This window comes from Coregonus lavaretus (genome assembly GCF_964263955.1).
Source record: "Coregonus lavaretus genome assembly, chromosome: 20".
NCBI classification, from domain to species: Eukaryota; Metazoa; Chordata; class Actinopteri; order Salmoniformes; family Salmonidae; genus Coregonus; species Coregonus lavaretus.
Window position 1 is genome coordinate 7505855 of NC_140007.1, and position 19791 is coordinate 7525645.

The 19791-nt window shown below is 46.7% G+C and overlaps 1 protein-coding gene across 8 annotated transcripts in view; it reads right to left on the reverse strand.

The window, feature by feature from the left end:
• Positions 1–472: 472 nt before the first annotated feature.
• LOC311147653 (serine/threonine-protein kinase WNK2-like) overlaps positions 473–19791 on the reverse strand; it is a 101292-nt gene continuing 81973 nt past the window's right edge. For 5 of the 8 annotated variants that reach the window (XM_084184385.1, XM_084184391.1, XM_084184390.1 and 2 more), the window contains 15 exons: positions 17406–17765; positions 17092–17120; positions 11587–11749; positions 11376–11492; positions 10607–10777; positions 10269–10320; positions 8713–8811; positions 7123–7937; positions 6665–6716; positions 6469–6533; positions 5604–6247; positions 5078–5310; positions 4602–4820; positions 1271–1569; positions 473–1114 (listed from right to left, as the gene is read on the reverse strand). In XM_084184385.1, the coding sequence (XP_084040511.1) occupies positions 791–1114; positions 1271–1569; positions 4602–4820; positions 5078–5310; positions 5604–6247; positions 6469–6533; positions 6665–6716; positions 7123–7937; positions 8713–8811; positions 10269–10320; positions 10607–10777; positions 11376–11492; positions 11587–11749; positions 17092–17120; positions 17406–17765 (3642 nt within the window). In that variant the 3' untranslated portion in view covers positions 473–790. The remainder of the gene's footprint in view (positions 1115–1270; positions 1570–4601; positions 4821–5077; positions 5311–5603; positions 6248–6468; positions 6534–6664; positions 6717–7122; positions 7938–8712; positions 8812–10268; positions 10321–10606; positions 10778–11375; positions 11493–11586; positions 11750–17091; positions 17121–17405; positions 17766–19791) is intronic. The other 3 variants (XM_084184389.1, XM_084184388.1, XM_084184386.1) reach the window with 3 other exon arrangements.

The window sequence follows — 19791 nt, forward strand, 5'->3', positions numbered from 1 at the left end:
TGGGTGGCTTTTGATAATTTTATTGGATACCACATCTTACTAATTGTTAGGAAGAATGATGGTCCAAATCGGATGTTAGGTACTATATTTATTGAAGATTATATGAATCCTATAAATTAAAATGGCAAATGTTTGTGCAATCAATTCGCTAGATTTCTCAGAGATCAAATTATTTCTCAACAAATATTTTCAGGAATGCTAATATTATCTGTTTCTAACTACAGAAATTATTTCAGCACAATCAGATGGTGGGTGTCGAAATCCTCTTCCTTGTGCTTTGAGGTGAATGACCCATAAGCCATTTGTTGGAGCTCCTAAATGTGTGGGCCCTACTTTACTCTCTTTCCCAGCCCATCACTCTATTCAAAGTTAAGAGTTTGATTTCATTACAATTGTAACCCTGGAGTGAGAAGCAGGGGGGACAGAGGGGAGTTAGGTTATCAACACAAGATGAGTTTACATTTACATTTACATTTTAGTTATTTAGCAGACGCTCTTATCCAGAGCGACTTACAGGAGCAATTAGGGTTAAGTGCCTTGCTCAAGGGCACATCGACAGATTTTTCACCTAGTCGGCTCGGGGATTAGAACCAGCGACCTTTCGGTTACTGGCACTACGCTCTTAACCACTAAGCTACCTGCCGCCCCGAGTTAAGACCTGTTAGTCAGGCAGTCCTGATGTGAGGGTGCTAGGATAGAGGGGAACATCTGGGGGCAGTCTGTGTTGAGCGACAGGGGCGATGGGGTGGGATGTGGGTTTACTGGGTGCAGGGAGGTGCTTGTTGTCACATTAGGTAGTCCTGGTGTTGGGGACGTTCTCAGGGCTGTGCAGGGTCAGGGGGTACGCCTGCACCCCTGCATTGGCCATGGTGGGGTAGGGCATCCCTCCCGCTGCCCCCATCATTCCCACAGGGCTGGGCATACCAGACCACTGCTGGGGGTATAGGGGGCCGGGCACCACCCCTCCGTAGGGGCCTGCTGGTACCATGTACCCGGGCTGGAGCATGGCAGAGGGTTTGGAGCTCAGGGCAGTGGGCATGGCTGAGCCTAAAGCAGCTGTCAGCGGGCACGACAAAGGCAGCTGGAACTTGTTTGGAGGGATGGGACATCTCACCTGGAGGAACCAAAGGGGATGTTTAACATTGTGTACATGGACTTTTTCACATGATCAGGTAATAGAGAGCGAGGCGGGCTGCAACTCCCAAAAGTGTTTATCACACTGGTGATAAGTCTTCTTCAGACTTTTGATGTGTTTCTCTGTGCCAGTTACCTCCTGCGTGGCTCCTCCCAGGGGCGTGGCTTGGCCCTCCAGGTCCTGCATGCGTCTCTGCTGTTTGATCTGGTTCAGAGAGGGCCGCGGTTGTGTGGCCGCCATCGTCTCCTTCGTCCAATCATCTACCAGCTTGTGCAGGTCGTCCGTGAAGGTGCCTGGCTTCTTGTTGTTGCTGTTGTTTGTCTGGGCCTGAGCTAGCACTGTCATTGGTTGAGGAGATGGCAAAGGAGTGGGGACAGCTGGTGGCTGTTGCTGATTGGACGCCGTCTGAGTTGCACTGGCGCCGTGAGAAGACCCTAGAACACAGAAAGATTTGTAAACTCTGCCCAGTTAGACCCTTCCGATGGAATCGATTGGCTGCTGTTCGGCCTTTTACAGTTATCTATGGCACTTTAACCACCATCAGCCTCTATAGAGCCTGCATATTTATTAAAATATCAAACAGGTCAACTAAAATTGGGAATGAGAGTTTATTTGGTTTTCTGTGGACCTTAAAATGTCCCTTTGAGTGGTAATTGTTTTGTGGAGAAAGCTCAGCTGACTAGAGCAAAAATGTGGAGTTGACATGTGATCTCATTCAACTGGACAGCAAATGTGTGGGTTCTCAAACCTAGCAGCCAAAGGATTACAGCATGGTTGAATCCCGACCACCCACCCAACCGACCCCCTTCCACCACAGTAAAATAAACAGAAACCCTTAACGCTGATACAAACAACCACACAAGTCACATTATTCAGCACTCAGACATTTAGGACAAACACCGCCATGCACTACCAAACAAAAACAAAACAAAATCAATTCATGAAGGTGACACTCCTCGTGCAACAGCGTCCACAACATGTCCAACAACACCTGGCACGTTTTCTTCAGACCGCCAAACTCAATACGTGAATATAAACCAAGGCTGCTCATGCCAACAGAGAGAAAAAAAGAGAGAAACAAACAAAAAGTGAGAGCAAAGAAGACAGAGAAAGAAGTAAATGAGATAGTTACTACTGCTGCGCTCTTTGCCTAGACATAGTCGTTTCAGTGTGGACCCTATAAGAAGGTAAAACAGCACAGAGACAGAAACAGTTAGGTCGGGACACACCGCACACCACAGGTCTGTGGACAAGCTGCTGAAAAGCCACACACAGCTATCAAATCAGTTAGGGAGAGAGACGAGAGGAAGAAAGGAGAGGAGAGGAGAGGAGGAGAAGGGGGTTTAAAATCAGTGAGACGTAATGGGAGTGGGGAAAGACTGCTGCTGTCAATCCAAAACAAAATAAAATATTTCAGGCCTATAAAGAGATACCTAGGTCCTGGTATGGTGGTACACAGTACAGTACAGGGGGTTTGGAGAAGACTGGTCCACAGTAAGGTGGGGTAGGTCAACACTGTCATAGGTCCTTCAGACCTTCCCATTCTATGCTCCTAGTAACCCTGTCATGTCCTGTCCTATTTTCATGTCTAGAACTTTCCTTTAAACTTACTTGGAATAAGTAATTGTTTCAGTAATACTGTCAATATTTCATGCTCCGGGCTCGTTTTACTTCAGTTTGTACATGGTATGTTAAACGTTACAATGGATAACTCAACTGTACAATGGCAGTGTTGAAAGTAAAGCTATGCCGTTCACATATACTAATTTTAAATGAGTGGAGAGCCAAATTGCCGAATGATCAATGCTGTAAGTACTAGAGTAACGAGACTCCTGAAGCTCATTTTAAAACATACCAGTAAGTACAAGAATGCCTGTGAAACCTAACAAAGGAACCAAAAAAAAATCTAAACCGAAGAGCACAGAGATACTATAGCCGGAGCACATCAGTCAGCACTAATCAAGACATGCAGGTAAAGCAGGAGAAGAAGAGGAGAAGGAGGAAGTAGATAATATTGATGATACAGCCCTTTTGCAGGAGCCAGTCTCCAACAGTGCCCCCCGCCTGCCTGCACCATGCACGTCCTCCCAGTCCAAACATGAGAGACCGAGAGAGAGGGACCTCCTCTACCACAGCAAGCCTCTCTGGAACCTGGCTGAGCTATCAGGGGAGGGCCGGCTTTAGTCTTGGTATACAGAGGGGTTGTAGACTTGAGCTGATGCGCCTCACAATTAAGGAATTTAGTAAATGAAAACACACATTGGATACAGAAGCTTTGGCGGACACACACACACACGCTCAGGTTTCGGATCTAGCATCGCCCATGTTTGGAGAAGACGAGCTTTATGACATACAGTATGCTTTTGGAGTCTGTTTAAAGCCAGAAGCAGTGCACAAAGCGTTTGTATGGGGGGGATGTCTAAACCCAGAACAACTATGAGGACGTACAAAATAGCTGACATATGCTTGTGTTGGGGACAGGGAGGGTGAGGAGGGGAGGATCCACTATCTAAAAACACAGTAAAAGATTGAGAGAAAAGATAAAGAGGTGAACTAAAGAGAGGAGATGGGGATGAGATGAGTGAGGAAAAGTAGAAAATAACAAATACAAACAGATGGACAGAGACACGGGTCCACTGAGGAATCTAGCACGTGGTTTGCTACTAGATTTATAGGTCACTCTCTCTGACGTTTGGTGGTATACCGTCCAGCCTGTCAAAATGAATATAAGAGGGAAGAAGAGAAGAAACAAAGAGACACTTCTGTAAAAGTACACAGAGACTTGGGATGAGAAACCACCACCACTAACATCCGCAGCACCAGTACACGGTAACAGTCACATGGGCTAAACCAGCAGCAGGAGACAACCCTCACATTCACTACAGGGACAAGTTACCACTATGCACTGGTCTAAGATCAGGCTACTTTCCCCAATTCATCCTGACCTTCACCTTGAGGAGTGTTAAACTGATCTGGGACCAATGCTTGAAGACAGCTTCCATTGACACCTCAGAAGTCATGCAGTATCGTGGCGGGATTTTGGCAAAGGAGAAATGTGTGATGAGGCACCCTCTTCTACGTTTGCCTAAAAACATTTGCTTTCGATAGAAGACTGACAATCATGACTAATTTTCAATGTGGCAGTTTCCACGGCCCCTTACGAGACTAATGAGACCTCAGATTTAGACCCAACTTAGAATATCAGAGAGCTTAGAATATTACAGCAGATTAATCTGAGCTGTTGGTTGTTCCTCAGTACAAATGGGTGTTTGAGTACGTGTCCACACCTCAGTGAGTGACACGTATTTGGGTGTGTTTGCATTTGGTATATTGTGTGTATCCTATGTGTGAGTTTGACACATAATAAGCACCAAAATGTGGGTGGTATTCCTCAGTGTGGATTTGTACTGTGTGTGCTATGCCACAGTGTGTGTATAACTTGTCCTGTATGCGTGTGTGTAGGTACCTTGCCCTGGGCCTACGTGTGTGGCCATGCCTCCACCGTAGATGTTGTCAGAGGAGAAGGAGCCCTTGAGGGAGCAGGGCTGCTGGGTCTGGACAGGCTCTGGGGCCTTGCTGGGCCGAGTTCCGCTGGTACTGCTGCTGCTGCCACTGGAGCGGGCCGAGCTGTCAGACACAATGGAGCTCTTAGCTGGAGAGCCAGACGAGCTCGGTGCACTCTCACCTTCAGAGAGAAATACTGGATTAGCCACAGAACCAGCTTTAGGGTTCATTTCTTGTTATTACCACATTTCCAACCCTCCCAATCTTCCTCAAGACACTCTCATTTCCCCTTGCTCAGGACAGCGCACAAAAACCTCTCTCTCTTCCGTTCCCTCCCCCTCTCTCACAGAGACATGTCACTCACACCTCTCCTCATCCCACCTTTCACTCTATCCACCACACACCCCTTCTCTTCTCACCACTGACACAGCCACACACCTTTCCTCTCACCGGTGGTGGTGGCATTCAGGTTGTTTTTCAGCTGCTGCACCATTGGGTTGAGCAGCTTGCCCGCCTTCAGCTTGTGTTTGCTGATCTTGCGTCTGCGGCCACTAGGGGGAGCAGCGTGCAACAGGCCTACACCGGGCGGCACGGCTTTCCCCAGCTCTTTATACAGACGCTCTATCTCACTCCTCTGGAACGCCTGCAGCTCAGAGATCTCCTTCATGTGTCTGAGGAGAAAAGAGAGAGAGATTGAGAAAGGGAAAATAAAAATCTGCATAGTGCAATAGAGAAGAATGTATTCAATTTCTCTCTCACTGGGACAGGAACTGTCATTTATATTGTCTCGTACAATTTTAAAAGTTCACTAACTAGCAGTTAAACCACTCTGCAGTGTTTAATGGGCTACAAACCTATCTAGGGCTATGAAGGTTACAGTGGTTGATCATTCGCTATATATCAATGGGTTGACTTTGACTCTTTGTGTGTATGACTGTGAACGCATATGCGTGTGTGCACATACTTCTCCCTCAGCCTCTGCAGCTCCTTCCTCATGTCCGCATCCTCAAACTCAGAGTCATTGTCACTACTGACGTACGATACATGGCCGGGTCCAGGCGGCGAGATGGCGTGGCCATTCGCTACCACGGGTTGCCGGCTCGGCGAATCAGAGCTCTGCACACTGCTGCTGCGGCCCGTGCGGCGCAGGAAGGCCACCGCCCTCTTCATGAGGTCACTTCCGCTGTGTTCCGAGAGGGCATGAGCCGGAGGCTTGTGGTGGGCAAGGGGACGGGCTAAACTACTGGTGTCCTCCTCCCCCGAGTCAGAGTCGAAGTGGAAGGAGTGGTTGGTGGCAGCGTCAGCAGTGTGGGCACGTGGAAGCAGGCTGCGGGTGGTGTTGGGGCTGGAGGCGGTGGTGTCTTGGTAGAAGTCTGGGGGGGCTGAGTAGCGGTTACTACAGTGGGGTTTGGGGGCGCTTTCCGCCCCCTCTTCGGTGGTCATCACTGAGAACCTACCCACGACCACACACCCCTGGTCTCGTGGGCCGTCCCCCTCGGCTGCAGCGCGAGAGCCCCCCGAGCCACTAGAGGGAGCCAGCGAGCTGCAGGTGCTGTGACTTCTGCCCTTCTCTAAACGACGGATGACGTCCGGAGGAGTGGGGACGATCTAGAGAGGGAGATAGAATCTGAATAAACTAAAACAACTATTGAATAAACTGAATAATTCTCAATAAACCGATTCAATTGTTTACAGTTACATAAGATTCATTCAATTTAATCAAAGTCAAATGTAGTCTTATTTCAGAATGTTCGTCTTTGTTAAAGTGAGAGGGATTCAAGTAGCTTCAAGTAGCTTCAAGTAGCTTCAAGTAGGTTCAAGTAGGTTACCTGAAAGCGGCTCTTGGAGCCATAGGAACTGGAACTTCCCACAAAGTCTCTCCTGTTCAGCAATCCTTAACAAAATACAATTCAAGGTCAACATTTACAAAGTGGGAATCACTTGGGGTTTATCCTAAATAGTACAAATGAATACTACAACAACACATAATATAGCATATCAAATTGGGTTTGTGATGTAATTTACCTGCAGAGTCACTCAGTGTACCCAAACTATCTGTACGCTCAGGAATCTGAGGCTGAAAACGAGAAAAACTAAAACATTAAAATTCAGTCAAATGTTATATCAGGGTTACAGGTTGTGAATCAGTCTAGCTATTATCCTTCTATGACCCCTGCTTTGTCTAAACATATCAGCGCCCTCCCACCCCACACACCACTCAACCCGCATCAGAGATCAAACTGCCAGGGGTGCAGAGTATAATGGGCTATCTGGCCAGGGGCCATGAGCTCTACTTCCTCTTGCTAAATGCAGTATCAGTCACACTGAACGCCACTGACTATATTCAATGGCTGAATCAATATTACACAAAGGATTCAAACACACACACACACACACCCCTCCATCAGATAAAAAGCTGCGGCTGCCCCAATCGGAATATCTGGACAGACACAGACAGACACAGACACACAGTGCATCTTTACCAGCACCTCTCCCTTCCTGGGGAGCCCCCCTTCAGAGGTGGTCTGGCTGTCAGAGACAGGGGGAGAGCTGACCCCCTCTGTGTTGGAGCCCTGAAGGTCTGAGGCGGTGCTGTTGGGAGCTGATGATGGGGCGTACTCCTGGTACAGCAGGTTCCTCAGCTTCTCATCCAGAGTCTTGATGGTGCGGTCCACAAATTCCACCCTGGGCGGGCCCTCTCCATCAGACTCCCCCGGGCCTCCTCCACCTCCACTCCCGGACCCCCCAGGTACATCCTGCTGCTGGGAAGCCTGGTGGGCGGGACTCTGGGGCTGTGATTGTGTTGTAGCTCCACCTCCTACACCCACCATGCTGGGCATGGCATAGGGCTGCTGCAGGACCACTGGCTGTTGGGAGCCCAGCGGAGGGGGCGGGTCTCCTGACAGGCTGGCCTTCTGATTGGGTAGACATGAGGAAGTGCCACTCACCCCTTTATGTCCCGCCCCATTCTCGTCCAGGGACACAGGTGGGATGATGGGGCAGCATGGGATGTCCGTTACCATGGAGACGCAGGGTTCGCTGCCTGAAACAGAGTCGTGGCGGCCCACGGCAGCAGTCGTAGCATTGGTGGTGGAGGGTTTGGTTCCAGAGGCCTGCGGCTGCTGCACTCTGGCCTTGCCCACGTTGGGGTCCTGAGACTGGGCAGAGCTTTGAGGTGCAGGGGGGGCAGAGTGGCCTGGAGTAGAGGCTGTGGTGGTCAGGGCAGGAACAGGGGTTGGGGCAGACACTGGAGGAGTAGTACTGCAGCTGGATCTAGACAATGATGTGACAGGAGTCTCTGCAGGGGAGAAAGGAGGGAAGAGAGAGGTGAGAAGAGACGGAGTTAAAGAAAGAGAGATGAAATAAAAGAGTCGGAGTCAAGGAGATGGATGTCCTGTGGGTGTGTGAGGGCATTACATCATCACTTGTCTTCCCCCATCAGAGCTCTGTAGGTTGGAGCATAAAGCCTTCCCTTCACCACAGCCCAGAACCACTGCAGCACCGGCATTACATAACTGACCCTTACGCACACATACAACACACACTCATTAGCTCAAACACACACAGACACTAATACACAGCTTTATTCACCCACTCTGCTGTGTGTATGTGTGTGTGTGTGTGTACGTGTGATTGTGTGTACGTGTGTGTATGGATGGGTGTGTGTGTGTGTGTGTGTGTGTGTACGTACGTGTGATTGTGTGTACGTGTGTGTATGGATGTGTGTGTGTGTGTGTACGTACGTGTGATTGTGTGTACGTGTGTGTATGGATGGGTGTGTGTGTGTGTGTGTGTGTACGTACGTGTGATTGTGTGTACGTGTGTGTATGGATGGGTGTGTGTGTGTGTGTGTGCGTGTGTACGTACGTATGATTGTGTGTACGTGTGTGTATGGATGGGTGTGTGTGTGTGTGTGTGTGTGTGTGTGTACGTACGTGTGATTGTGTGTACGTGTGTGTATGGATGGGTGTGTGTGTGTGTGTGCGTGATCATACGCGTACATACGTGCGTGTGTGTGTACGTCCGTGTGATTGTGTGTACGTGTGTGTATGGATGGGTGTGTGTGTGTGCACCCTTGGCTGTAGAGGTGTCTGATGAAGTCCTCTCTCTGTCTGGCGTGGGCGTCTCGGCCACGGGGCAGATGATGAACCAGCGCTTCCCAGTGTGGAGGACTGCCAAGTACACAGACAAAGAAACACGCTCATAGATACAGATCTAACAGTAAGATAGAGCTATAGAGGAAGAAAGACGTGCGCTCATAAACGCAGATGAACAACAGATAGAGATGCTCACAAATTCATATCAACTGTCAAATTATGTTTAGAGGAAGAGAATGGATGGAGAGATTGATTGGGGGAGACGTAAAGACTGAGGGACGACAGGACAGAGATGTAAAAGAAGAGAGAGATTCTACTGAGGCAGGAAATCTCCTGTGTCTGAGGTTCACCAGAGTCACAGAGAGGCTGTAATGTACTATGTAGTGGGTTGGAGATAAGATGGTATATTAGGGGTCCTGCAAGACCTTGTGCAGGCATTTGTTCCAACTTATCTGTTACATACATCATTAACCTCTACGGGACCGGTGTCCCGTATAACGGACGGTTGAGCTAACGTGCACTAATGTGATTAGCATGACTGTTGTAAGTAACAGCAGACTTTCCAGGACATAGACATGTCTTATATGGGCAGAAAGCTGAAATGATTGTTACTCTAACTGTACTGTCCAATTTACAGTAGCTATTACAGTGAAAAAAATACCATTCTATTGTTTGAGGAGAGTGCACAACAACAACAAACTGGTTTAATACATTCACCTCTGAATGTAATCTTGCTCTGATTTGTCATCCTAAGGGTCCCAGAGATAAAATGTAGCATCGTTTTGTTTGATAAAATAAATTTTTATATTAAAATGTAGGAACTGGGTTCTACAGTTTGAACCCCTGCTGTCTCTGGCTTCACACCCACCCCGCCATCTAGATGAGTGAAAGTTAGTGTATAAGCTAATGATCCATCATGTATGACATTCCTGGGAGTGTGTAAACTTACAAAAATGATATGGTAATACAAAATGTATGTTCTCTATAGTTATGTACTTGAAAATGTATCAATTGACCAATTCGGCACATTTGGGCAGACTTGATTCAAAATAGTCCAGTATTGCAATGCTTCACTGGATCAATCTGAAACTTTGCACACACACTGCTGCCATCTAGTGGCCAAAATCAAAATTGTGCCTAAACTGCAATATTATATTGTGGCCTTTCTCTTGCATTTCAAAGATGATGGAACCAAAAAATATATATAAAAGGCATGTTTTTTTGTTTGTATTATCTTTTACCAGATCTAATGTGTTATATTCTCCTACATTAATTTCACATTTCCACAAACTTCAAAGTGTTTCCTTTCAACTGGTATCAAGAATATGCATATCCTTGCTTCAGGTCCTGAGCTACAGGCAGTTAGATTTGGGTATGTCATTTTAGACAAAAATTGAAAAAAAGGGTCCGATCCTTAAGAGGTTAAAACTCATTTGAAGACCATGATTAGTTTATTTTCTGTATTGATGTATTACAGCTGGGCTGGAGCAAAAGCCTTCACACAATGTGGCCAGGAGCTAACGAAGCCCTACCGTTCTGCTGGTACACAAGTTGTGGTGAATTAGGTGTAGCCGTCTTTGAACCCTAAAAAGGGAGAGAATAGTTATACATGGCTGGCACTCAAGACTATAACTTTGAGACAATTAAGCTTGAAAGGATCCTCTCAACAATGTCACTGTGTTGGCTCGGCTGACAAATTAGGTTAGCCAAAAGTGTCCCATCAGCAACAATGTTTCTATCTTGGCAGTGGTTTGTTGGCTACCCTGCTCACCAAGTCATCTTGAGAGTTTTGGCAGATGCATCTGAGAAAGACCACCTGCACCTCTCCCCCATAACTCTGTTACCCCTAAATCCCCCCATTCCTCCTCACCTCTCCCCCCAGTATGACTGCTCCGTGGATCTGCTGGGGACTGCCCGCGTGGTCAGAGATCCTCTCCCCCTCTGTGTCCTCACTCAGCATGTCCTCAGCCTTGTCCACAATGTCCTTCAACTGCTCTATAAACATCTCCTTCTCCAGGAGCAGGATGAAGTCATTCTCCACCTAACAGACAAAAAGACACAATCCATCAATGTCAAATCCCCTGAAAGGTTTATAATAAACGGTCCCGTCTGGACTCTCCTTTGATAAAAATTGTGTTGGCCTATGTGAAAGTGTTTGAAACCTGCCTATCCAAAGCACGGCCAGAGGCACCAGTTTTGGAAATCTATTTAGATTTTGGGAGAATGAAACAAAAAATAATGTGCAACAAAATGTGCAATCCACGTACAAAAAAGCATAACGGTCCAAAATGAACAGGGCTGGGGTTTTTAGAGAGAGAGAGAGAGAGAGGGGAATGTTTTTGCTGCAATGCAGTGAAGAAGAACAGCATTACATGGCGTTTCAGTGCCCTGGAACATGAAAGAGCATCTCACTCACTAAGAGCTAGCAGGCATAAAGAGCACACACACCGAGTTTAGGAGAGGCCGGCTGAAAGGGGTAACAGAGGATTTCTGGGGTGTGGTGGACATTTTTGTTGTTGCTCCGTGTGCATCTGTGTAGGTGTTTAGATTGTGATGGATATTCAAGATTTCAAAAGTTTGTGTGGGGGGTTCCCTTGGTTTTGGAGGTTTTCATAGAGTAGGGTCTACTCTAACCATACCATGTAAGTGGCAATCTCCTCCGGTGCGTCCCCGTCCAGGTCGAACTTGAAGGTAACCATTTTGTGGTTGTGGGTCTCCAGCTGACACTCCACCATCTTATCCCCTGTATAACACACCTGTCCAGGGAAAAACCAGAGAGGAACAGGTGTCAGAGACATGGATGTGTGCCGATTGATCTAAGACTACTATAAATATACGTGCTGTACTCACGTTGAGCATGCTGAGTTTGGGCTTGTTGATCTTGTCCTGGCGTGAGCGGGTGCGCGTGGAGCGGCGGTGGGGTTTCCGGACCTTGCTCTCGCCCTTCCCTGATCCGTGCGTCCCCTCGTTACCGTCGCTCATCTCCTTCCCTGAGGTGGCGTCTGAGTTCACACTGGTTCATGAAAGATGAAAGAAAAGTCAACTATACAGTCCAACTCATTAATCTATAAATGCAACGGCTTGAGACAGTCGTGAATGTCTGAACATGGTGAACTGAAATGCACTCGAACAGTGTATGCACTTCTTGGGTGTTCAATTACCAGGGTTGGCTGATATTGACAACAGTATGTGCATATCAAAATAAAAGCTTAACAAGGTGGTTGATCGAGGTCAAGATAAATGCAGGCCCGCCCACACTCAAGGGAAATTGTTTATCTTAAGATGATACAAGGGTCTTGTTACAACACATATATTTCTAACACTTATATCAGGTTGAAGAAACAGTATCCAGATTTCCCTGTTGCCAAATTGGTAGGCCTATATCCTAGAGAACGACCCATAAATCGGCCTAGCCGATATATCGGGCCGATGTTGGCCTTTTCTAGTCTATCGGCCCTACTCTATCGGCTTTGCCGATAGTCCCTCTACATAGTAAAGCTGCTGCTATGCCAGCCGCCACTCCCCGCCTGAGCCACGAGCACTGCACAATGCCGAGGAATGTCTAGCTGGGAAAATCAGAAGCAGCAAGCTAGCTCATTCTCCAACAGAAAGGTGCAGTATTGAGAAATGGATGAATTGACACAGTGACCAAAATAGAACTCCTGTTGAAAATATTTGTTTAGTTAATTCACTAATAATAAGGCTAGTATCAATGGGCCTGGACATACATGCAATAAGCAAGCTAGCTAAGCAGATAGCTATGTGACCGGTTAGCAAAGATTTTTGATTTTGCATGGACATCATCATTTATATCTAATATTTACCCCCCCAAAAAATTTAGCCAGCTACATTTCCTAATGTTTTGCTTAAAGTTAATCTTGCATTTCACCAGAGAAAACTAGGCTGGCTACACCAAGAAAAGTACCGGATAAAAGTAGCTACACATCAGTCAGAGGACTGTCTGCTAATAGAATGCCCGTTCGTGAATTCTCATCGCAGTGGAGAAGTGCAACTGAAGAACAAAATTAGTCTGATGCTGAGCAGAAATTACAATAAGAAGCATTTTAGATCTGCGTTTATAAAACACAGCAAGATATTTCTTATGGGTTTGATATTTCTTCCGGCGTGAAAAATGAAGAATTCTGCATTAACACGACCCCTAAATTTTACTTGCTAGTTATACAAGTAAGTGGTTGAATTAATAAGGTGACGGGGCATCGTATTGTGTTAGCTTTCTGCGCCGCAGGTCCTAATCCAGGCACTTGTCCTCTCCCGTCTGGACTACTTCAACTCGCTGTTGGCTGGGCTCCCCGCTTGTGCCATCAAACCCCTGCAACCCATCCAGAACCCTGCAGCCCGCCTGGTTTTCAACCTTCCCAAGTTCTCTCATGTCACCCCGCTCCTCCACACACTCCACTGGCTTCCAGTCGAAGCTTGCATCCACTACAAGATCATGGTGTTTACCTACGGAACAGCAAGAGGAACTGCCCCTCCCTACCTTCAGGCTATGCTAAACCCTATACCCCAACCCGAGCACTCCGTTCTGCCACCTCAGGTCTCTTGGCCCTCCACGAGGGCAGCACCCACTCAGCCCAGTCCAATCTCTTCTCTGTCCTGGCACCCCAATGGTGGAACCAGCTTTCCCCTGAAGCTAGGACAGCAGAGTCCCTGCCCATCTTCCGAAAACATCTGAAACCCTTCCTCTTCAAAAAGTATCTTAAATAATCCTCCTCACCTTTTTTTTTACCAGAACTTGCACTTGACCCACCCCCTTCTAGCTCGGACTCTACTGATAGCTAAGTTATTGAGGAAAATGTACTTTCTATGCCTGTGATATGTGGTTGTCCCACCTAGCTATCTTAAGATGAATGCACTAACTAAGTCGCTCTGGATAAGAGCGTCTGCTAAATTACTAACATGTAAATGTAAAAACGTGTTTGAGAAGTCAAAGCCCTTTGGATGAGTAATCTGTACAGCTGCCATCTTTTGATTTCCTTGCGTTTTTTTCTCCTCTCTGTTCTTGGCCTGTCTGCTCCTCCCCCCCATCTTCTCCGAGCAGAGCAGGCAGGCCTGTTGCCCTAGCGACTCCAGACTCCAAACAGACACAGCGAGTACACATACTGCTCCAGAGCCAGTACTGTTCTTCCTTCAGACAAGCATGCATCAAAACGTTGTTCATTTGCACAATATCTCTCATTCACATTCGCTTGTAAATGTACAAACTCACCAAAGATGACATTCGGTAGCTCCAAAAGTATTGGGACAGTGACACATTTTTTGTTGTTTTGGCTCTGTACTCCAGCACTTTGGATTTGAAATGATACAATGACTGAGGTTAAAGTGCAGACTGTCAGCTTTAATTTGAGGGTTGTTTTTATCCATATCGGGTGAACTGTTTAGAAATCACAGTACTTTTTGTACACAGTCCCCCCATTTTAGAGGACCAAAAGTATTGGGACAAATTCAATTATATGTGTATTAAAGTAGTAAAACGTGTAGAATTTGGTCCCATATTCCTAGCACGCAATGATAAAGGACAGTTCCCTGCTCCCCTCTTGCTGCCTGTGTGGCTGGTAGCCTAGGCCTAGGCTATTATGTCTGCCTCAACGTTCACAGAATGGAATTCACAACACAATGCAACAGTCCTAGGTTTGGAAAGCCACAAGCTCTAAGGCGAGACAATACATTATTGCTGACCTTAGGCATGAAGGTGAGGTTAGGTAACAAGGTTACCTTGGATAATCCCGGGGCAAACTGTAGGCATGAATGGTGGACTGACAATGCGTGCAGCTCACTCACTCGCTTCGCAGATGTAAGGGAAATTAGTAGTGGTTAGAAGGAGAGATCTTATTTCCTCACTTTCCAGCGGCTAAAAAAAAGGCTGCTGTAAAAAGACCTCAAGCACAATAGACAGGTCCCAAGACGGGACTAAAGGCTTAGAAACTGTTTTTAGTGAGGCGAAATAAAAGAGAGATACACTATATATACAAAAGTATGTGGACACCCCTTCAAATTAGTGGATCCGGCTATTTCAGCCACACCGTTGCTGACAGGCCATGCAATCTCCATAAACAAACATTAGCAGTAGAATGGCCCGTACTGAAGAGCTAAGTGAGTTCGTCAAATTTCCGATTTTATCTAAGTCTTTTAAAAAGGTCATCCATGACTTCCTGTTTCACTGGGGTGTAAATGAGACACATAGACTAAACTCCCTTAGTCAGCATGGGAAAGGCCAGAGAAGACACAAATGAAATAAGACAAAAGGTTATTGACCTTCACAAATCAGGCAACGTCTATAAAAAGATAGCTACATGCCTGAAAATACCCATCTACACTATTAGGGCAACAATGAAGAAATGTAAAACTGAAGCTGTGATGAACCTGCCTGGAAGAGGACGCAAGTGTATTTTGTCCCCACGCACAGTGAGAACGATGGTTCAAGTGGCAAAAAAAATCTCCAAGGATCACGGTTGGAGAACAGCAGAAGTTGGTTACATCTTGGGGTCACCAAGTCTCCAAAACTACAATTAGACACCACCTCCATGCCAACAAGTTATTTCAGTTATTTGGAAGGGTTGCCAGAAGAAAGCCTCTGCTGTCACCAAACCACAAACGTAAGCGCCTGGAGTTTTCTAAATGTCATTGGAACTTTGATTGGAACCAGGTTCTATGGTCTGATGAGACTAAAATATAGCTTTTTGGCAACAAACACCAAAGGTGGGTTTGAAATGGTCATGCAGAAAAAAACCTAATCCCCACTGTGAAGTATGGTGGTGGATCTGTGATGTTGTGGGGCTGTTTTACTTCCAAAGGCCCTGGGAAGATTGTTAGGATGCATTGGCATCATGGACTCCATCATGTTCCAAGAGGCTAAAACTGGGTCGTCATTGGATCTTCCAGCGATCCAAAGCATACCTCCAAATCCACACGAAAATGGTTCACTGACCATAGAATCAAGCTTTTGCAATGGCCATCCCAGTCCCCTGACCTAAACCTCTGTGGGGTGAGCTGAAGAGGAGAGTCCACAAGTGAGGACCAATGACTCTGAAGGATCTGGAGAGTTTCTATATGGATGAATGGTGTCCAATCCCTTCCCTATGTGTTCTCCCACCTCATCAAACATTATAGGAGACGACTTAGAGCTGTTATCTGGGCAAAGGGAGGGTGCATGAAGTACTAAATGCAGGGGTGCCAATATTTGTGACATTCATGTTTTTGAATAAAATAATTATTTATTTAAGACTATTTTTTTTCTTTGAAGAATTTTAACTCAAAGGTTAGATTCACATGATATTTTGAGTGTAAGATCAAGCTGATCAACAACAATGACATTTTTCACAGCGTTTTTTGTTCATATTTACCTAGGATGCCAATAATTCAGGAGGGCACGGTATGTGCTCCTAGAACCCTTCCCTGTGTGCAGCGACCCATTCTCATGCGTTTGCGCTCTTCCTCTTCCTTCCCCCCCCCCCCGTGCCACGGCTCTCTGGTGATCGAGTCTGGGCTACTCGCCACAAGAGCAGGGAACTGGCATGCATGCGCAGTCTAGCCCTGGGTCTGGTCCACTGTTAGCAAGGGGTACAGACTGCAGTTTGCTCTGAAACCACCCATTTCAACTGCATTTTGGAATCCGTAGTGGCTGGCAACTCAGCACGAATACTAGAGCAGGAAATCTCCTCTCTATTAAGTAAAGGCGCTATCAGGGCGATACCAGCGGCAGAGAGCCACCTCAGCTTCTACTCCCGGTACTTCCTGGTTACCAAAAAAGGTAGAGGTGTCTTGCTCTATTCGTCGAGGCGACTGGTTTACCACAGTCGACCTGCAGGATGCTTATTTTCACATAATCATCCTGCCAGCACACAGGAGGTTTCTAAGGTTTGCATTTCAAGGTACTGCCCACGAACACCTCGCTGGTCCATTCAGGATAGCGCTAGCTCCCCAAACATTCAGCAAATGTGTAGAGGCAGCTCTCACATCCCTGAGAAACAAGGGGCTGAGAGTCTCCGCCTACATAGACGATTACCTGCTTTGCTCCCCAGCCTTTTGAGCCAATGGAAAGCGAGGAGATGAAATAACTCTCCTTTAAGACTGCTTTACTGGTCACCCTTATGTCCGCAAAGCCAGTGAGTGAGCTGCAAGCACTGTCAGTTCACCATTCGTGCCTACGGTTTGGCCGGGGTTTTCCCAAGGTGTCCTTGTTGCCCAACCCTGCCATTATGTCTAAGGTTGTTAGATTACCCTGATCCTGAGAGAACGATAGGCATCACTGAACTCTCCATAGTCTCTCCTAACACACCACCAAATCTCTGCACCAGATAACTATCAGAAGAGTTGAAGAGTTGAGTCAGCTCATACCTGTCGTAGGAGTAGCTGGCACCAGGATCCTGCAGACAGAACAAAACAAACAGAGTCTGTTCATGCTGTGAAAGAAGGGTTGGGGCGTACACATGGATTGTGTCATTACTAGCTAGGGCATAAATGGAATTGAGGGTGCAGGGAGAGTTGTGTGGGGGGGGGGGGGGGGGGGGGGGGGGGTGATACTTGGGGTGCAGAGATATTGGTGATGCTGTTTTAGGAAAAGGTGGAGGGAGGGTCAGGGAGGGGTTGAGAAAGGGGAGAGATTTGAGGGCTCAGGGAGGGGATGTATAGGTCAGGCCAGTCCTCCATACCTCCAGATTGGACTCTGTTTGAGCCTGTCCCGAGGTGAGTGTGGTCCCTGTGCAGCTACTAGCATTGGCCTGGTTCTGCTGAGTCAGGCTGGTGCCGGCAGGCCGAGGGGCTGCTGTCTGGGAGTCAGGGGGTAGTGGCGCTGGATCTTGGGGTTGGCTCTGGCCTTGGGCCTGATGCTGGGACTGGGCCTGGGTTTGGCTGGGGTTCTGGTTGAGGTCAAGCTGGGTTGCGGCAGTACCTGTGCCAGGGTCCGGCACACTCTGTATAGGAGGGGAGAAAACTGCAGGCTGGGAAGACTTAGTAGGCTGGGCAGAGGGGACTGCATCTGGAAGCTGGGTCTGGGCCTGCTGTTGGACCTGCTGATGTAGGGAGGGACATACAGTGGGGAGAACAAGTATTTAGTCAGCCACCAATTGTGCAAGTTCTCCCACTTAAAAAGAAGAGAGAGGCCTGTAATTTTCATCATAGGTACACGTCAACTATGACAGACAAAATGAGAAAAAAAAATCCAGAAAATCACATTGTAGGATTTTTAATGAATTTATTTGCAAATTATGGTGGAAAATAAGTATTTGGTCAATAACAAAAGTTTCTCAATACTTTGTTACATATCCTTTGTTGGCAATGACACAGGTCAAACGTTTTCTGTAAGTCTTCACAAGGTTTTCACACACTGTTGCTGGTATTTTGGCCCATTCCTCCATGCAGATCTCCTCTAGAGCAGTGATGTTTTGGGGCTGTCGCTGGGCAACACGGACTTTCAACTCCCTCAAAAGATTTTCTATGGGGTTGAGATCTGGAGACTGGCTAGGCCACTCCAGGACCTTGAAATGCTTCTTACGAAGCCACTCCTTCGTTGCCCGGGCAGTGTGTTTGGGATCATTGTCATGCTGAAAGACCCAGCCACGTTTCATCTTCAATGCCCTTGCTGATGGAAGGTTTTCACTCAAAATCTCACGATACATGGCCCCATTCATTCTTTCCTTTACACGGATCAGTCGTCCTGGTCCCTTTGCAGAAAAACAGCCCCAAAGCATGATGTTTCCACCCCCATGCTTCACAGTAGGTATGGTGTTCTTTGGATGCAACTCAGCATTCTTTGTCCTCCAAGCGCAACGAGTTGAGTTTTTACCAAAAAGTTCTATTTTGGTTTCATCTGACCATATGACATTCTCCCAATCCTCTTCTGGATCATCCAAATGCACTCTAGCAAACTTCAGACGGGACATGTACTGGCTTAAGCAGGGGGACACGTCTGGCACTGCAGGATTTGAGTCCCTGGCGGCGTAGTGTGTTACTGATGGTAGGCTTTGTTACTTTGGTCCCAGCTCTCTGCAGGTCATTCACTAGGTCCCCCCGGGGTGAGATCTTGCGTGGAGCCCCAGATCGAGGGAGATTATCAGTGGTCTTGTATGTCTTCCATTTCCTAATAATTGCTCCCACAGTTGATTTCTTCAAACCAAGCTGCTTACCTATTGCAGATTCAGTCTTCCCAGCCTGGTGCAGGTCTACAATTTTGTTTCTGGTGTCCTTTGACAGCTCTTTGGTCTTGGCCATAGTGGAGTTTGGAGTGTGACTGTTTGAGGTTGTGGACAGGTGTCTTTTATACTGATAACAAGTTCAAACAGGTGCCATTAATACAGGTAACGAGTGGAGGACAGAGGAGCCTCTTAAAGAAGAAGTTACAGGTCTGTGAGAGCCAGAAATCTTGCTTGTTTGTAGGTGACCAAATACTTATTTTCCACCATAATTTGCAAATAAATTCATTAAAAATCCTACAATGTGATTTTCTGGATTTTTTTTCCTCAATTTGTCTGTCATAGTTGACATGTCACTATGATGAAAATTACAGGCCTCTCTCATCTTTTTAAGTGGGAGAACTTGCACAATTGATTGCTGACTAAATACTTTTTTCCCCCACTGTACAGTGGGGAGAACAAGTATTTGATACACTGCCGATTTTGCAGGTTTTCCTACCTACAAAGCATGTAGAGGTCTGTAATTTTTATCATAGGTACACTTCAACTGTGAGAGACGGAATCTAAAACAAAAATCCAGAAAATCACATTGTATGATTTTTAAGTAATTAATTTGCATTTTATTGCATGACATAAGTATTTGATCACCTACCAACCAGTAAGAATTCCAGCTCTCACAGACCTGTTAGTTTTTCTTTAAGAAGCCCTCCTGTTCTCTACTCATTACCTGTATTAACTGCACCTGTTTGAACTCGTTACCTGTATAAAAGACACCTGTCCACACACTCAAACAGACTCCAACCTCTCCACAATGGCCAAGACCAGAGAGCTGTGTAAGGACATCAGGGATAACATTGTAGACCTGCACAAGGCTGGGAGGGGCTACAGGACAATAGGCAAGCAGCTT